We start from the raw sequence: 18,938 nt of genomic DNA, 5'->3' as shown, positions 1-18,938 counted from the left end.
GGCATAGCGAAGGCGGGACTTGGGCGCGCCTAACACTTGGACGTCTTTGACCCATAATCGAAAAAAACAAGGACGTCCATGATGAACACTTGGACGTTTTCACCCGGATGCGTTTTTATTACAAATAAGGCACAAAAAGGTGCCCGAAATGACCTGGTGACCACCGGAGAGAATCAAGGATGACCTCCCGTTACTCCTCCAGTGGTCACTAACCCACCCACCCTAAAAAAACATCTTTAAAAATGTCGTGCCAGCCTCTATGTCATACTCAGGGTCCATGAAAGCGCATGCAGGTCCCAGGAGCAGTTTTAGTGGGTACTGCAGTGCATTTCAGACAGGCGGACCCAGGCCCATACCCCCCTACCTGTTACATTTGTGGAGGAAACAGCGAGCTCTCAACCCACCACACCCATATATATGTGCCCCCCTTCACCCGTAAGGGCTATGATAGTGGTGTACAGTTGTGGGTAGTGGGTTTTGGGGGGCTCAGCACACAAGGTAAGGGAGCTATGTTCCTGGGAGTATTTTATGAAGTCCACAGCAGTGCCCCCTAGGGTGCCCAGTTGGTGTTCTGGGATGTCAGGTTCATATTAGCCCTCTCCTCAAGTCACTTCACTGGCTTCCTATCCGTCTCCGCATACAGTTCAAATTCCTCTTATTGACCTATAAGTGCATTCACTCTGCAGCTCCTCAGTACCTCTCCACTCTCATCTCTCCCTACATTCCTCCCCGGGAACTCCGTTCACTGGGTAAATCTCTCTTATTTGCACCCTTCTCCTCCACCGCTAACTCCAGACTCCGTTCCTTTTATCTTGCTGCACCATATGCCTGGAATAGACTTCCTGAGCTGGTACGTCAAGCTCCATCTCTAGCCATCTTCAAATCTAAGCTAAAAGCCCACCTTTTTGATGCTGCTTTTAACTCCTAACCATTATTCACTTGTTCAGAACCCTTATTTTATCATCCTCACTTTAATATTCCCTTATCTCGTTTGTCCAGTTTGTCTGTCCTAATTAGACTGTAAGCTCTGTCAAGCAGGGACTGTCTCTTAATGTTCAAGTATACAGCGCTGCGTACATCTAGTAGCACTATAGAAATGATAAGTAGTAGTAGTAGTAATGTCAGGGGGACCAATGCACTACAAATGTTGGCTCCTCCCATGCCCAAATGGCTTGCATTTGGACGTTTTTGACATGGATGTCTTTGGTTTTGAAAATCGACGAAAGTCAGAAATGTCCATGTCTAGGGACGTCCAAATTTAAGGATTTGGATGTCTCTGACGGTATTCTCAAAACGAAAGATGGATGCCCATCTTGTTTCAAAAATACGGGTTTCCCTGCCCCTGGATTTCACTATTTTGCAATAACGTCCAAATCGCAACTTGGACGTCTCTTTCGAAAATGCCCCTCCACGTAGCTTTGTAAGTCTAAGTAATTTGAAAATAAGTGAAATGGTACTTTTCTTCTGTTTTTCATGTATATAGTGTTGAAATTCTCTTTATTCTCTCTGCCTCACTTTCTCTTCTCCTCTGATATTTCCCAGTATCACCTCTTGGTCTTCCCTGGAGAGGAGGAGTAGCCTAATGGTTAATGCAGCAGCCTGAGAACCTGGGGAACTAGCTTTGATTCCTACTGCAGCTTCTTGGGACTCTGGGTAAGTCAATTAAACCTCCATTGCTCTAGGTACAAAGTACCAGTCTATAATACGTAAACCGCTTAACCACAGAAAGGCAGTATATCAAGTCCCATCCCCTTTGCCCCTGACCTGGTTAGCCCCAGCCTTTATAGTTACTCTTTTCTTCGTCAGTATCTACTTTTAATGTTTTTGAGTCTCCTTCACTCACATGTTCTTTTGAAATCCACATCATTCTTTCTTCTTTTCTCCCTCTCCAGTTTTCAATCTTCTATTGACCACTGGGCCCAATTCCGTTTTTTTTTTTTTAATTCTCATAGCTTTGACTTTAACATACAAATATATACTGACATAAAGCATCAAACTATGCACCATAATACACTTACATAACGGATCCAGCGGCCATTTACAAACTGTTTTCTCAGTGTCCAAATTTGCAGGACTCTGCTATATGGCCTAATTCCTGATCTGTTCCCTTTTCCTTGTCAACCCCCAAAGCAACCAGAATAGCCACTAAGTGGCCAGCATCCCCCTGTCCCCTCTCTACCCCCCTCAGATGGGCATCATCGTCCCTTCATCTGCTTACCAGTGGTGAAGTCATGGGGGCTCCACCCACTTTGGATTTAGGCCCCTTCAGCAGTTCACCTTTTTTGTGGCTGGCAGGGATCCTCCAAGCCTTGCCAGCTGAAAACACCCACATCTCCTTCGCTCCCCTCCCCACAAACCAACAATACAGCATTTCCCAGTGTCACAATCCCGGCCCCCAATCCCTGGTATAACTTTTAATACTTCATTTGCGGAAGTTGCCAGCAACGAGTAGCAATTCAAACATGCTGCTCACACCGGCCACAGAGACTTCTTCCTGATATGGTTCATCTATGTGGAAACAAAAAGTTGCATCAAAGGGAGGAATCTGGAGCAGGCACAGATGTGTGTTGCTATCAACCTCTAGATGTGAAGTTACAAAAAGTACACCAAGTATTTTTTTTTTTTGGGGGGGGGGGGGGGGGTTGAGAGATGCTAGATCACTAGTAGGGAAGGGAGAGATGCAGGTTCACAGGCAGGGTAAGAAGAGGAAGAGAGAGGGAGAGATGCTGGACTGCGGGGGTGGGTAATTTCATGCCTACCCATTTTGAGCTCAGGCTCACCCAAAATTGGTCATCTGGCTATGCCACTGCTGCTTACCCCTCCAATCCAGCATCTCCCCTTCATATCCTCCCCCTGGTCTAATATCTCTCCCTTCCCTTCTCCAGCCGCATGTCCTGCATCTTCTCTCCTCTTCCCTTGTTTGTGCTGCCCTACATGTTCCCTGCTGTTCCAATGGTACTCACTGCCAGTGCTGGACCTTTGAGGAGACTCACATTCAAGCACTGCTGTGTCCCACCCTTCCCTCGAATGCATCGGAGAAGTGCAGGATGCACCGTTGCTTGGGCATGGGCCTCTACTAAAAGGACTTGCACTGGCAGTGAGAACCACTGGAGTGGCTGTGGAGAGGTAGAGTGGCCTAGTAAAGGGAAGGAGAGGTGGTGATGGTGGGGAACGATACGATACTGTTCTACTGCTGCGCTGCCATTCCCACAAGTGTTGCTGCCCTAGGCAGATGCCCAGCCTGTCTAGTGGCATCATGCTCCTGATGTTGTCTCAAACCCGAATCCTCTGAATTGTCATGTAAATGATCCCGTCTCCTACAACTCACATTTTCCAACCTTCAACTTTTTCTTTGGGCTTTACTGAGACAATACTTCCTTGAAGTAATCTTCAGAAAGAGAAACAATGTTTCTTCTTTGAATTCTTCACTTCAAATGGTTTCTAGGAGCTTTCAATAAGGGCAACTTTCAAAGGCATTTTAGCAGGTATAACAGTGCTTTCTTTACCTGTGGCAAAGGGCTATTTGAAAATTGCCAAATCTGAATACTGATCAAATGTGTATTTACTCTGGTGCATATTTACAGAAAACAGCTGTCATGAAAGAACAAATAAAATAAAATAAATAAATAAATACATATGCATACTGTAAACCTGCATCTACTTTTTCCTGCATTTGGAGCAGGTGTACCCAAAGGTAGGATGGGGGTAATAATGGAAACAATGCAGGCACCTCTTTATTTTCACAACTATATGCGTTCTTTTAATTGAAAAAATATCTGCACGAAAAAAAGGTTCAGATTTATGCAGGTGGTTTATTTTAGTACTCATGGACTCTGCAAGCAAGAAAAGTGACCTCTAAGCAACATAACTGCTGAAAAGACTTAGGAGGATGTTTACTAAACTGTGCTAAGCAGTTAGCATGGGTGTTAGCATGTGGCAAAGTTCCCTCTAAGGATTGGGTTGCCATGAGTAAAAGTTTTCTGTTACATTCCCAAGAGCATTACTCACTATTGTGTAATATGGTAATTCATTACAGAACACATTTAAAAATGTATTTATTGAAATGGCGTTTAACACAGAGTACGCTAATGGTTATTGCACAGTAAAAATCTCATGCTGTTTAGTGTGGGTTGGGCTGGGATCTGGGTAGATTATGGCCAGAGACAGTGTGTGGTCTGCCTTGACAGCTTCTATGTTAAACTGTACAGCGCTGCGTAACCCTAGTAGCGCTTTAGAAATGTTAAGTAGTAGTAGTATATAGGATGTTCCCCCATGCTGTCAGGATTGCCAATAGTAAGTGTGGCTGCACTTACCACCACCCAATTGGCAGACAGGAAGCATGGCCACAGGCAAGAAAAAAGAACCCTCCAAACACCTCCCAGAAATAACCCACTCTCCTGCACAGAACTCTCCCTCAACAGGCAGCTCTCCAACAGATCCTTCTTCAACTGGCCCCCATCTCTAAATTGCTTCAATACCAATCTTGACCCTTCCCCTACCCCAGGACTCACCTGAGTTATCTCTGGTAGTCCAGTGGATGGGGCAGGAGTGATCCACCCTGTAGACACTCTGGTTTCAAACTGGCAGCTATGGTCCCTAGTGGTAGTCTTGTTGTACTACCATTAGGGATCAGAGCCACCAATTTGAATCTGGATCAATGATAGGGCAGAAGTACAGGAGACTGCTCCTGCTCCATCCACTAGGCTTCCAGGGATATCCTTGGGTTAATCCCAGGCAGGGCGCAAAATCAGGGATTAGTGATGAGGAGGGGTTGGGTGCTGTTGGTGTGGCACATCTTTTGGTGAGGTCTGTTTTGGGGGGGTGGGAGGGCTAATTGGTAAGGTTATGTTCCAAGGAGTTTCAGGTTGTGCTGCCTTGAAAAGCCTCATTTCCATATCTCAGCAGATCAGTGCTGCCTGCCAAGACAAGTGATGTGGACACATGTGGTACGTGTTTGCCTTGTCTGGTAAATGAAGGACAGATGCTAGCCACACCCCTGACATTTACTGCACAGACTTTACACTTATTGCACCTTAAATTTTTCTCTTAAGGTATGGTAAATGCATAAAAAAAAAAAAAAACCCCAACGTATTGCACTATAGTAAGCATCCCCTCTTGGAATATCCATTAGCTGAATTTCAAAAGATAGTTGTACAGTAAAAAAATAAAAATAAGAGTAGCTTCAGTTTGACAATTGCTTTAACCAGTGGGATTTTCCCATTTATAGACATCAAGTAAAACAAAGGAATGAGTGAAAACTAGATCAGAATAAAGAGATATAAATTCATAAGGTTCTCACAGACCATCAGAGAGCTTCTGCAGCCCTGTCAGATTATGAAATGTACATTATTACTGCCAAAAACAGGAAAATGATTGTTACACAGCAAACTAGAGAACATTGAAATTACTGGTAGCTATTGATGTGTTTTCCAACAGTTAAACAATTTTTTCTTCATGATTTATAAATCAGATTTAGCTGAAATTATCAAATTAATATAATAGCCCAAATTTGTCAATTTTCTATAAGAAGCTTAATTTTGTTTAAAAGTGATGCCAATTCTCCTGCTTTACAACTAATTATACTGAGCTGCAAATACTGATCTACAACCAATATTTTATTACACCAGAACGCTTCTTCAGACAGCGATAGCAATAACAAGACTTTTAAAAGTGGCATATCTAGACATGGCCCTGTAATTTGGTGGAAACTCAGTGCTGATTCACTATCTCCTTTTTCATGATGTGGGGCCCCATATGATCTTAGAAATGATTTTATTAGGCTTCAAAGGTGAGCCCACTATTGCAAGAAGCTCTTGGAATGCCTTAATAGCCATTAGTAGGAGAGATAAAAATAAACAGCAATAAACGAAAGGTTATTTGTTAATACCTGGTGCTCTTGGTGGCACTGGAGCAGCAGTCCAGGCTGCACTATGACAACGCCCTGCTGAAATCTGTCGAACATTCTTTCCCTGCAGCACAGTTGTTAAAGTTGGTTCCCTGACATGGTTTGTGTGGCCAAGTCCAAGCTGGAAATGAATAAAAATAATAAATTAATGAAGGAGAAAATGCAATTAATGATGGTTCACCACCAATAAATATAATTACATTATGGTTCCTATTTACTAAAGTATAGAAGGGTTTGGCACCTAATGCATAAATGGTGTTCAAAAGGGAGGGCTGCTGTGCTATGAACACAGAGCAAAGTTCATTATCCCATGTTAACAGAAAGGGAATGGAGTCAGATACACCTCCAGAGGTGTAGCTAAATGCATTGGGTTACCTGCTGCAGTAGCAATTAATGTAGTGGAGTGGAGGAGTAGCCTAGTGATTAAAGCACCCGTCTTGACATCCAGAGGTGGCCAGTTCAAATCTCACTGCTGCTCCTTGTGATCTTGGGCAAGTCACTTAACCCTCCATTGCCTCTGGTACAAACTTAGATTGTGAGCCCTCCATGGACAGGGAAATATCCAGTGTACCTTAATGTAACTCACCTTGAGCTACTACTGAATAAGGTGTGAGCAAAAATCCAAATAAATAAATCCAAAATATAATTACCTCTATGATAACTGCAAGGCACAATCACTACCCATTCCACACCCTTAAATAGCTATTTCTGCGTGACCTGTTTAACATGGAAATTAGTGTTGCACTGTTCAGTTGTTAGTGCATGCTGTTAGTAAGTGTTAATTGCCATGTTCAACAATTAACACAGAGCTCCATTTTGCATATGATGTCTAGGTCAGAAAAGGGACATGCAAAATTTCCTAGGTATTTTATAAAAGGCTCACTGAACTCATGCAAAAAGGTGGCTTCCTGCAGAGTGTTACACATGTATCTGCAAGCACTCACATATGCAAAACTGTGGTGGTTATTGTAGCAGCTCTATTCAAGTGCCACACTCTGAATGTATTGGCTTATTTTTACTTGATTGTTGCTAGCCCTCCTTCAAAACAATCACCTGACTCCTAAAATGCCAGGCCCAATATGAGCAGCTTGCTCATACTTATGTGAGCTGTGTGAATCTATGGATAAACATTTGAAGAACAATTACAAAAAATGTACTTGTTTTTAATTCAAAGGTAAGTCCTTTCACTGGTTTCATACTGACAAGGACTTATTAAGTGGCATAATGAATTTATGTAAAACTTCTTTCACAAAGGGGGTCTGAAAAGATGAGGTGCCAGTAAACAAAACCTTAAGAAGCAATGGAAGTAGTAGAGTTGAGAAAAAAAGGAAAACTACTATATGCAATACAGTAATCCAACCAGAATAGAAAGGCTCAGATAACTACAAAAGCTGTGAATGAGATACAAATATTCTAAACACTTTGAACAAAGGGTATAGAAATCTATGCATATCCAACTATGTGCAACATTAAAAGAAACATTACACACACACATACTTATATGAATGCAGCATTGCACTAGGGGCCCTGTTTATTAAGCCGTGCTAAGGGTGCACTAGCTAAACGCTAAAAACGCTAGCACGTCTCAGTGAACGGGTGTGACAAAATAGTGGGTTTTAAGCCTGTAAACTATTTCTTGAAGTGTATTTCTCTAGTTTGGAAAGCAGTTGGTACATGTTTATTTTTAAAGCTGTTACCGAGAAATGATTGCTCCCTCTTTAGTTAGCACAGATAAGAGGTAACCTGCAGTGATGTGGCCAACTATTTTTAAAACTTCTTGTTTTGGGCTCTGATTGGCCGAGGAGCTCAAATTCATCTAGGAAATACTGGATTTTTCTCCAGTCTCAAGCTTAGAAGTAGAGAGAGAAAGACCTCTTTACTGAGATCCTGTGAGCAGTTATATTCTACTACTACTTATCATTTCTATAGCGCTACTAGACGTATGCAGCGCTGAACACTTCAGTGAGCACCTACATTTCCTGTACTTCCCAGGCACTATTCAAGTAGTGAACAAATGTTTAGATAGATTTATAATTGATCCATATTCAGTTACTTGTTGTTATGTGCTATTTTTATTCCATTTGTTTTTATGGTTCATTGTTCAATATTTTTCAAGACAATAAACATTTTTAGTTTATTGCCTCTGCTTGTCTGGACTGACTAAGAATCCTGGTGGTTTGTGTGTTGAGTCTGTGAGGGCTTTCTGGGAATTGTGGGACCACTCGGAGTGTGGCCTCCAATAACCTAGAAATCACTAGGGATAATTTGAGAGCGGGAGACTCACCCAGAAGAGGCTGGGACCCAGTCAGTGAGAAGAGGGTGCTAGTGTACAGCACAAGTGGCAGGTGCAGGCAGACCTGAACTGTGCTGGGGATAGACTCAGACTCTCTAAGTGGCCACGGGGTAGCTTCAGACAGGTACCTAGGCGTTTCATGACAACAGGGCCCTAGGTTTTTAAATCCTTCTACAGTGTTTTTTATTTTTTTCATTTCTTATAACCAATTCTAACCAACTACTGATACCAACATCCTAGACACAAACATATCTTTGTAAAGTTGTTACCAAACAAAAGTCCATTTCAGTGACAATCCTGAAGACGTTTAGATCAATCACAATATTTACCTGTCCTTCTGAATTGCTGCCCCAGGCATACACATCTCCAGCAGATGATAAAGCAAGTGTGTGCTCTGTCCCTACTGCTATATCTTCAATAAAGATCCCAGATAATACTGGGACTTGCTGAGGCCTATTGTGATTCCGAGCTCGTCCTTCTGGTAAGCCAATCAGACGATCTAAAAATGTATGAAAAATATTTTAATACTGTAGATAAAAAAATGCACACATTCTCTCAATTCATTTAACAAAGCTATGTTAGGAGAAAAACACTATCAAAATGAAAGCTCTGAGTGGAATTAGTCAGTTGATGCCTACTGTTGAGCACTCTTCGTGTTCTACCTGCCTTTATTGCATTACTCTAAGTTCTCCCTTTAAGACTGAAAAGCCACAGATTCAATAAGTTTAAGCAGGAAAACTAACCACATTTGGAGTATTCTAAGGGTTGTTCAAAATTTGAAGCTGAGCTTCCAGAGACTGGCATTGTAAAAGACACGGTCCAGAACTTAAGGAGTCAGCAACTCTATCCCTCCAGCAAATGATGCAACACCATATAATTCTAGCAGCCCATGCCATTTTTTCACATTTTCAAGCACTGGGTCTATAGAGATGAGAGAGCAATTGCTTCTTTCATTTAGGACTTTACTTGAGGGATTAAGGGAAAATTCATCACAAATAGCTGTCAGTAGAAATAAAAAAAAGAAGAAGCTAAAATACTACTGGCAGAAAAACGTGTTAAATAATGTCCATGGAAAATGAAGAACTGAGGCATGACGCACAAGTATAGGGTCTGAAGCATTTGCACATGCCAAGAGGGATTGTCAAGAATTTCCAGGAAAGCTCTGGAAATGGGTTCCACATTGGCGTCTTCTGTCTGTGCAACTTACAGGGGGTCTTTTACAAAGGCGCGGTAGCATTTGTAGTGTGCCCTAATGATTAGCGCATGCTAAACACTAGAGATACTTATTTTTAGCGTGCGCTAAAAACTGTAGTGCACCTTTGTTAAAAGGACCCCACAGTGAATTGTTTGCTTTCAGAGAACACCTCCTAATGGAAGTATGCGCTGTCTTTTTTTCCTGCTTTCCAGCTGAGTCAGAATCATCTTTATTCTCTTTCATTCTCACCTGGACATGCCAATACCCTGGAGAAGAAAGAAGGAAAGAAACCCTCTAAGACAGAGGATTTTTATAATTATGATTTTTAGTCCCCCTATGGAAAGTGGAAACAAATTTTAACATTCTACAGCTTACCCTGGAGTTTTGATTCTGTGGAGAAAGTCTGCATAACCCTTGGATGGAGAAGTTTAGTCATTGTACAATGGCGACATTTAGGAAGTAATTTTATAACTGCAAAGATATGCATGTTTTCCTGCCCGGATACCAGAGAATTTCCAAAACAAAAATATGCACATATTTTTCTTTGAAAATTACCCATGGGAATTATCCCCCTTAATTCTATACAGTAGTTTTTGCAGGTTTGTGGTGTCTGAATGCTGGGTGTGAGTGCCCAGGCATATAGCCGTTTTCAGTACTGAACACGTGCAAGGAAGTAATATAAACAGGAGTTGAGAGAAAATTATAGCATGTGTTGAAATGTATTTAACCATTTGCAGCACTGACAATTCCTACTGACTGCGCCAGCCAGTGGTGTAGCTACAGGGGGCCTTGGGGGCCCAGCCCCCCCATCCCTCTCTCAGGCCCCCCATGCTCATGGCCAAAGAGGTGCCTGATCATAGGCACCTGGTAAAGATGAACCTCCAATTTTAAAGCCTTCAGCAGCAACTAAAACCCAGCCTACCTGCTCTTACTGCAGCGATCGGTCTCCCCCCTCACAACCTCCAGGCTCTGTCCTAGGCTATTAGTTTGCTTCAGGTGCGGGCATCTGTCTTTGATCCGATCGATGGTGCTGCTAATTTGCCTCGATCGCTGTCAGTAGCGACACTGCAGCGATTAAGGCAGGCTGCCTCGGTCTTCCAGTGAAGCCTCCCGCCCTCTTCGGTGTCACTACCCTCAGCGATCAAGACAAATTAGTTGCACCATCAGACCACAGAGAGGAGAGTGAGAATCAGAGTCGCCGGGAGTCGGGACCGTGAGGTTGTGGTGAAAGGAAAAGGGAGAAATGCTGGATTTGTGGAGGGAGGGAGGGAGAGGTGCTAGATCTGAGAATAAGAGGATAGATACGGGGGGGGGGGGGGGGGGGGGGGAGGAGAGAGATAGGATTGACGGAGTGGAAGAAAGTGGGAGATATATTGGAGACCCAAGAGACAGCAATACTGGACCATGATAAGGGGGTGGGGGGAAAGAGGAAGGCACTCAGGCCCCCAGAGTAAGAGTGTAGGAGGAAGGAAAGAGAGAAGGGTGGAAGGTCAGGGAGACAGAGAAGAGATGCACGGCACGGAGAAAGCATAGGGAAAGGGACACACAGGGGCAATGCTGGACACAATGGGGTAGCATAGGGTGGGGAGGGACAAACAGGATGAAATGAAGAAACAGCAAGACAGAGAGACACAGGGGGAAGTTGTTGAATGTAATGGGAGGACAGAGACACAGAGGGCAGATGGTGAATGTGGATGGAGGATAGGGACAGGGACACACAGAATGGAGATGCTGGACGGAACCAGTAGGGACACAGAGGGAAGATGGATGGTGGACAAGACAGAAGAAATGTCAAACGGACAGGGGATACTGCAAAAACAGGAAATAGACACTGGATCAGCATGAGTACAAAAATAAAATGCTCAGACAACAAGGTAGAAAGAAGAATTTTATTCTGAATTTATTAATTGACATATCAGCTTTCGGAAATATTTGTATATATAATTGAAGAAAAAGCCAAAAAGGCAAAATAATTTCAAAAATAACATAAAAACATCTAAATATTAAATGGAGGTTTTTGACCCATGAAAAATATCCACAGGTGATTTGCGACGCTTAATCATATAGGGCCTCTTTTACAAAGCCGCACTAGCGATTCCTGTGCAGTAAATGAGAGGAAGCCCATTCATTTCCTATAGGCTTCCCCTCATTTACTGCACAGGAATTGCTAGTGCAGCTTTGTAAAATACCCCCATGGTGTCCTCTTGCATGTGAGGTCTTTTTTTTCCTCCATTTTTAATAGAGGTTAACAAGACTATTATCAGTAGAGTTCAAGTGTTTTTCCTTGTACAGTTTTGGGAACTTGTACAAATGCACATCTATGATATTTTGCATTTTAGTGTCTATTTCTTTACTATTGCTGTCCATGCAAAACCTGACTTCTTGAGATTTCCAGTGAAAGAGTGTGAAATAAGAGGAAGAGGAAAAGGAATGGGAGTGATAGAGTGAGGGAAAGAGATGGAAAGCAGTAGATAGATGTATTTAAAAGGGGGAAATTGAAGACTGGATAGTAAGAATACATGAAATCTGTACTGAAAGGCAGAAAAATAAATGGAAGAAAAGTGAAAGAATACGATCAATATTGCAGATGGATGTAGTGGAAGTGAAGAAGACCGGGGGGGGGGGGGGGGGGGGGGGGTACTGAAAAATAAACAAAAGGACAAGAATCCCTATTAAGAGAGTTAGAGAAGACAGGAAAGCACAAATCAAGGACTAGGACCAACACAATTAGAAAAATTAAATGGCCAGACAACAAAGGTAGAAAAAGAATTGTGTTTTGAATTTAGGATAAAATAGTGCAGTAGCTGTTTTAATCTATTCTGAGGTTAATAAATTAAGGGCCTTGTTTACTAAGCCACGCTAGAGGCATGTTAGTGTTTTTAGTGCACGCTAAGCATTAGCATGTGCTAACTGTATAGACACCCATAATATTCCTCTGGGCATCTACATGGTTAGCATGTGAAAAATGTTAGTGCACCTTAGTAAACAGGGCCCTAAAAATATTAAATAAAAAAAATGGAAAATAGTGAAACCTTTTTATTGGACTAACTGAAAAACATTTTTGACTAGTTTTTAGAAGTCTTGGAGGGGCATAATCGAATGCAAACGCCTATCTGCATGGGCGTTTATCTCCGAGAACGGGTCCGTGAAGGGGCGGGCCGAACCATATTTTCGAAAAAATGGACGTTTTTGAGCTGGGCGTTTGTTTTTTTTAGCGATAATGGAAACTAAAAACGCCCAGCTCAAAAACGTCTTAATCTGAGCCATTTGGTCGTGGGAAGGGCCACGATTCGTAGTACACTGGCCCCCCTGATATGCCAGGACACCAACTGGGCACCCTAGGTCAGTGCGGTGGACTTCAGAAAAAGCTCCCACATGCATAGCTCCCTTACCACAGGTGCTGAGCTCCCAACCCCCCTCCCTCAAAACCCACTACCCACAAATGTACAACGCTACCATAGATCTTAGGGGTGAAGGGGGCACCTACATGTGGGTACAGTGGGTTTTGGAGGCCTCCCATTTACCAGCACAAGAGTTACAGGTGTGGGGGGGGGGGGGGGGATAGGCCTGGGGCCACCTGGCTGAAGTGCACTGCAGTACCCACTAAAAGTGCTCCAGGGACCTGCATACACGCAGGCCTCTAGAACTTGTTGCTGCTGTATAACCTTGGCACACCAGTTGATACCCGAAGACTAATCTCTCCGAAAACGTCCTTTATTGGAATAACCGCGTTTACTCACAGTTAACTGCAGATCAGAGGTTGTGCCCCACTGGCAACGAGTCTCCCTGGTACTGAGATTAGCAGTAGGTTAGAGCTGGCAGAATGCCACATTCAAGGTAAGAACTAAAAGTTGTCTAACGTGGCTAACACAGGAAAGGGAACTAAAACTGGCTTACAAAAATGGCCACTACCGCATGGACTATAACAGGAAACACCACAGGGCACACTCTGACCCAGTAGGCAGGGGGAAAAGCACCATGGGAGAAGAGTCTACCAACTACCAACATCGTGAGACTGTAACACAAGCTAATAAAATCACGGAGCCCAATACCCTACACCCACCACAATGCAATGCTGATGTGACCCTGTACTGCACCCGAGAGCCACATCAGACCCAGGGAAAGGCTGTGACAGGATCGAACACATTCTGCTGTCATGGAGGTGGGTACGGCATTTGAGGCTGGCATACAGGCTGGAAAAAAAGTTTTTAAAGTGGGTTTTTTTTTTGGTGGGAGGGGGTTAGTGACCACTGGGGGAGTCTGGGGAGGTCATCCCCGATTCCCTCCAGTGGTCATCTGGGCAGTTGGGGCACTTTTTTGGGACTTGTTCGTGAGAAAAAAGGGTCCAAAAAAAGTGACCCAAAATTGCGGTCAAAACGCCTTTTTTTTTCGATTATCAGTTAAAGATGCCCATCTCTCCTCAGCTGATAACCACGCCCCAGTCCCGCCTCCACCACGCCTCCGACACGCCCCCATCAACTTTATTCGTTTCTGCGACGGAGTGCAGTTGGAAACGCCCAAAATCGGCTTTCGATTATACCGATTTGGGTGCCTTTGCGAGAAAAACACCCATCTCTCGATTTGGGTCGAAATATAGGCGTTTTTCTTTTTCGATTAGAAGCTGGAAAGCCTCCTTCCTTAAGTTAATCCAATAAAAAGGTAGTACCTTATTTCCCTTTTTTTGTTTTGTTTCCGTTTCTTAATTTGAAATGTGATATGTCAATTTTTGAAAATGACACCTGCTTATTTTATATTTTGCACTGTACAGAGGGATGTGCATCACTGCTTCTCTTTATCTAGCTGTTGCATTGTGTGCAGTGTCTGGCTTCTAGGGAGTTTAATTTAATTTTTGACTACAGATGAGATTCTGCGTGTGTGAAAGAGATCAGGTATTGTTTTAGCACTGAATATCAGTGTATGATCAATCTATAGTTATTAGGTTTGTTTAGTTTTCTAGTAGGTGCACAGCTATGGAATGCACTGCCTAAAATCGTAAAATCAATTCAGAACCATCTAAGCTTCAGAACATCACTGAAAACCACCTTGTTTAAAAAGGCCTACCACCCAGATTCAACTTAATTTCTTACTTCTTTGATACAGTAAAACTCATGGACCGTATTGATCTTTTATTATCTTTGTTGCTTTATATTCATGTTACCTAAATGATTCTATTATACTATTACATTGTTTAATTGTATTTACTGAACAGTAGCCTGCCTCTACGGCATTGTGTAAGCCACATTGAACCTGCAACTAAGTGGGAAAATGTGGGGTATAAATGTGTTAAATAAATAAATATTTTAATACCCATTGCAGTGTTTACAGTGCTGGCTTTGTTATCCCTTCCAGCAAAGGTATTATTTTTAATGCGAGGGGTGTGGAAGATATGTTGCCCCCTCAGTCCACCTCCAAATTGGAGGGCTGGCTATGCCCCTGGCACCAGCAATGCTGTCATGTGCTCCAATTCTGTCTCTTTAAAAATGAAATAACACAAACAATTTTTTAATGATTCTATTGCAATTCAGTTGGCTAGCATAATGGCATAGGTCAGTATTCATGAATTTTATGGGAGAAAAATACTACTACTACTACTTAACATTTCTAGAGCGCTACTGGGGTTACGCAGCGCTGTACAAATTAACAAAAAAGGACAGTCCCTGCTCCAAGGAGCTTACAATCTAATGGGTGAAATGTCAAGTAGGGGCAGTCCAGATTTCCTGAATAGAGGTATGATGGTTAGGTGCCGAAGGCGACACTGAAGAGGTGGGCTGTTAGCAAGGCTTTGAAGATGGGCAGGGAGGGGGCCTGGCGTATGGGCTCAGGGAGTTTATTCCAGGCATGGGATGAGGCGAGGCAGAAAGGGCGGAGCCTGGAGTTGGCGGTGGTGGAGAAGGGTACCGACAGGAGGGATTTGTCTTGAGAACGGAGGTTACAGGCAAATCCCTCCTGGTATAATAAGTCATTTGAAAAACTGTGAGGCTGCCCAGATTTATGCCTGCTCTGAGTGTCAGTAAACAGATTTTGGGGTAGGGGTCTCTAGAAAGTGAATAAAAGCAGTATGGCTACTGCATAGTTGTAAAGGAGATCATAGGTAGAATGGAATCCAATAACAGCGAACAGACCGGTTTCCACCTTCTTGCTGCTTTTAAATCTTTTCTCTGGTCTGGTAAATATCTTTTGGGAAAGTTTGACCACAAAGCAAACACACCACTGACATCCCCTTTTAAGACTGCAACCAATTATCAAGTTATCCCTAAAATATATTATTTGCCTAATAGAGGCTAAAAGAGCAAGGACAAATTAAACTGATAATTTTTGCTACTAACTTATTATCTAAATAACTGTGAAACAATAGACCTACTGTATCACAAAGGAGTAGAAAAAATCATTGAGAAACCAGAGAAAACCTTTTAACAAAAACTGGTATTAAGGTTCATATTACATATAATTTCTGTGACATTTCTTTATGCTAATGCTAGAATCATTCACTGATGGATATCTTGGACTCAACTGCCTGTTCGGCTTTAAGGAGTACATTTAGCCTTCAAATTGCCAAATATGTATACCATAAGTTCCCATAAACAAAACTGTAGGTAACATCTGCTAGTCACTGCAATGTTATAGGAAAAATGCAAAAAATTGTGGTAGAGGAAAAAAGACCTCAGAGGTCCACAGCTAATGCAACTCATACGTCCCACATTGCAACCAGGACTAACATGCTGCTGCACAAAAGGACCAATATCAATCATTAGTCAAAAACCTTCACCACCTAAAATCTATGTGCAAACAGTACTCAATATTGTGACAAGGCTACAGCCCAGAGGTACAAAATGAAACAACAAAATCCTGAACTACGTCTCCCAGAATGCATTGCCCATCCCAGCAAGGGGAGCCCCAGGGATAGACAAGATGGATATATACCAACTCTGACCACAAGAGGGAGGGAGAAGGAAGAAGCCCAGTTCCCCTGGCTCCGTAATCAATACATCATGCCTCCCACCTGTAAGAGGGAAGGGTGGGGTGAGAAGCAGGAGGAGGAGGGGATGGATTGGGTGGAGGAGGGGGTTAAAGAGGCTGAGCAAGAAGCAGAAAGCAGAATGGAATGGGAGCTGGAGAGCCCTGAGGAAGGTAGCACCTGAAGGTGGAAATCTATGTGTTTAAAAGATGTTTTGATTTAAAACCTGCTGTAAGGAAGCCTGTTTTTTTTATTAGAACTGTTTGCTGTGGGGAGGGCATAGGGCTGGACGAGTTACAAGCCTGGTTCCCCCAGCTGCTCCTGATTGTGGTGTAAGGACTGTATTGGAGCTGGAAACCCTGGTTGGATAGGAGGGAACAATCCTGCTTGGAGGCCAGAACGGCTTGGGATCCAGACTTTGGAAAGAGGTATTTTCAAAGGGGACTACTGCAGCCCTTCAAGAAAGGGCAGAGACTTTGGATTGCTGGGTGAGGGGCAGCACAGCCCTGCCTGGGGCAGCCCTAACCCAGGGCTGGACTGAAGCTTTTGTCTGTAACTTGGAAACCAAAATAAAAAGAAAAGAATATTTGAAAGCAGTTGTTGGTGGCAATTTGTGGAGCTTGGATTAATCCTGGGAAGGAGACTTCCTTCCTCCCCCTACTGGCGCAGCGGGCCTGTTTACAATATTAAATGATGCAAAAAGGTAAAATTATGTATCATACCTGATAATTTTCTTTCCATTAATCATAGCTGATCAATCCATAGACTGGTGGGTTGTGTCCATCTACCAGCAGGTGGAGATAGAGAGCAATCCTTTTGCCTCCCTATATGTGGTCATGTGCTGCCGGAAACTCCTCAGTATGTCGATATCCAAGCTCCATCCGCAGGACTCAGCACTTAGAGAATTACACCCACAAAGGGACACTCTGCCCAGCTCACCACCGCCGAAATGGGGGAGGGGAATTAACCCAGCTCATCCCCACACAAGTGGGGGAGGGGAATCCGTCCAGCTCATCCCCGCGGAGCGGGGGAGGGACACCACACCCGCCGATGCGGGGGGATCTGGCTTATCCTGCAACCGCAACCGCGGGAGGAGCTGACTGACCCTAACACCGCCGAAGCGGGAGGGGTACAAAGCTGCCCTACAGCCGCACGAAGCGGGAGGGAGCGCCGGCAGAATTTATGTCTCAATCCAGCCCCGTAAAACGGAGGGGAGAGGAATGCAGCAGCTCACTGTAACACAAATTCGTCTCAACTCTTGAAGAATCCATTGAAAAACTTGAACACGAAGTCCTCCTGAACAGGAACTGAAGACTAAACTTGAACCTGAAATGCAACCAGAATATAAACAATACAGATATCTGGGAGGGGCTATGGATTGATCAGCTATGATTAATGGAAAGAAAATTATCAGGTATGATACATAATTTTACCTTCCATATCATCATGCTGATCAATCCATAGACTGGTGGGATGTACCGAAGCAGTACTCACCCAGGGCGGGACATAGAAATCCCTGACCGCAACACTGAAGCTCCAAACCGGGCCTCCGCCCGAGCAGCCAAAGTCAAGCGGTAATGCCTGGAGAAGGTATGGGCCGATGCCCAAGTTGCTGCCTTGCATATCTCTTCCAAGGAGACGGACCCGGCCTCTGCCATCGAGGCCGCCTGAGCTCTAGTGGAGTGAGCCTTCAGCTGGATAGGCGGCACCTTCCCCGCGGCCACATAAGCCGCTGCAATGGCTTCCTTGACCCATCTTGTCACTGTAGGCTTAGCAGCCTGCAGACCCTTACGAGGACCTGCAAACAGGACAAACAGATGATCCGATTTCCGGAAATCATTGGTCACTTCCAAGTATCTGATGATGACTCGTCTCACATCCAGATATTTGAGAGCAGAGTATTCCTCTGGGTAGTCCTCCCTACGAAAGGAAGGGAGACAGAGCTGCTGATTCACATGGAAGCGAGAAACAATCTTGGGCAGGAAGGAAGGCACTGTGCGAATAGTCACTCCTGCCTCAGTGAACTGCAGAAAAGGCTCTCGACATGAGAGCGCCTGGAGCTCGGAAACTCTTCTGGCTGAAGTGATAGCCACCAAAAAGACTGCTTTCAACGTCAGGTCTTTTAGAGATGCCCTCGACAAGGGTTCAAAAGGCGGCTTCTGCAAGGCTCTTAGCACCAGGTTGAGATTCCACGCAGGCACCACTGAGTTCAGAGGAGGGCGCAGGTGATTAACTCCCTTGAGAAAGCGCACCACATCTGGCTGCGAAGCCAGGGAAGCACCCTTCAGGCGGCCCCTGAAGCAAGCCAGAGCCGCTACCTGGACTTTAAGGGAACTGAGCGACAGGCCTTTCTCCAGACCTTCTTGCAGGAACGCCAACACTGAAGAAATTGGAGCAGTGAAGGGAGAAAGTGAGCCTGCTTCACACCACGCTGCAAAGGTACGCCAAACCCTGGCGTAAGCAGTAGAAGTAGAGCGCTTCCTCGCTCTCAGCATAGTGGCGATGACCTTGTCTGAGAAGCCCTTCTTTACGCTGCCGCTCAATAGCCAGGCCGTAAGACCAAAAGGGGGGGGGGATCCTCCATCCCACG

The 18,938-nt window shown here is 44.0% G+C and overlaps 1 protein-coding gene across 1 annotated transcript in view; it reads right to left on the bottom strand.

Moving 5' to 3' along the window:
* Positions 1–18,938, bottom strand: part of HERC1 (HECT and RLD domain containing E3 ubiquitin protein ligase family member 1) — a 736,289-nt gene that overhangs the window by 61,952 nt on the left and 655,399 nt on the right. The window contains exons 70-71 of the mRNA XM_030188195.1: positions 8,528–8,697; positions 5,888–6,026 (exon numbers count right to left, since the gene is read on the bottom strand). Of these exons, the coding sequence (XP_030044055.1) occupies positions 5,888–6,026; positions 8,528–8,697 (309 nt within the window). The remainder of the gene's footprint in view (positions 1–5,887; positions 6,027–8,527; positions 8,698–18,938) is intronic.

The sequence above is a fragment of the Microcaecilia unicolor genome, chromosome 1 (assembly GCF_901765095.1).
Source record: "Microcaecilia unicolor chromosome 1, aMicUni1.1, whole genome shotgun sequence".
In the NCBI taxonomy this organism is placed as follows: Eukaryota; Metazoa; Chordata; class Amphibia; order Gymnophiona; family Siphonopidae; genus Microcaecilia; species Microcaecilia unicolor.
The sequence above is the reverse complement of the archived record's forward strand: the minus strand, read 5'-3'. Positions and strand labels throughout refer to the sequence as shown.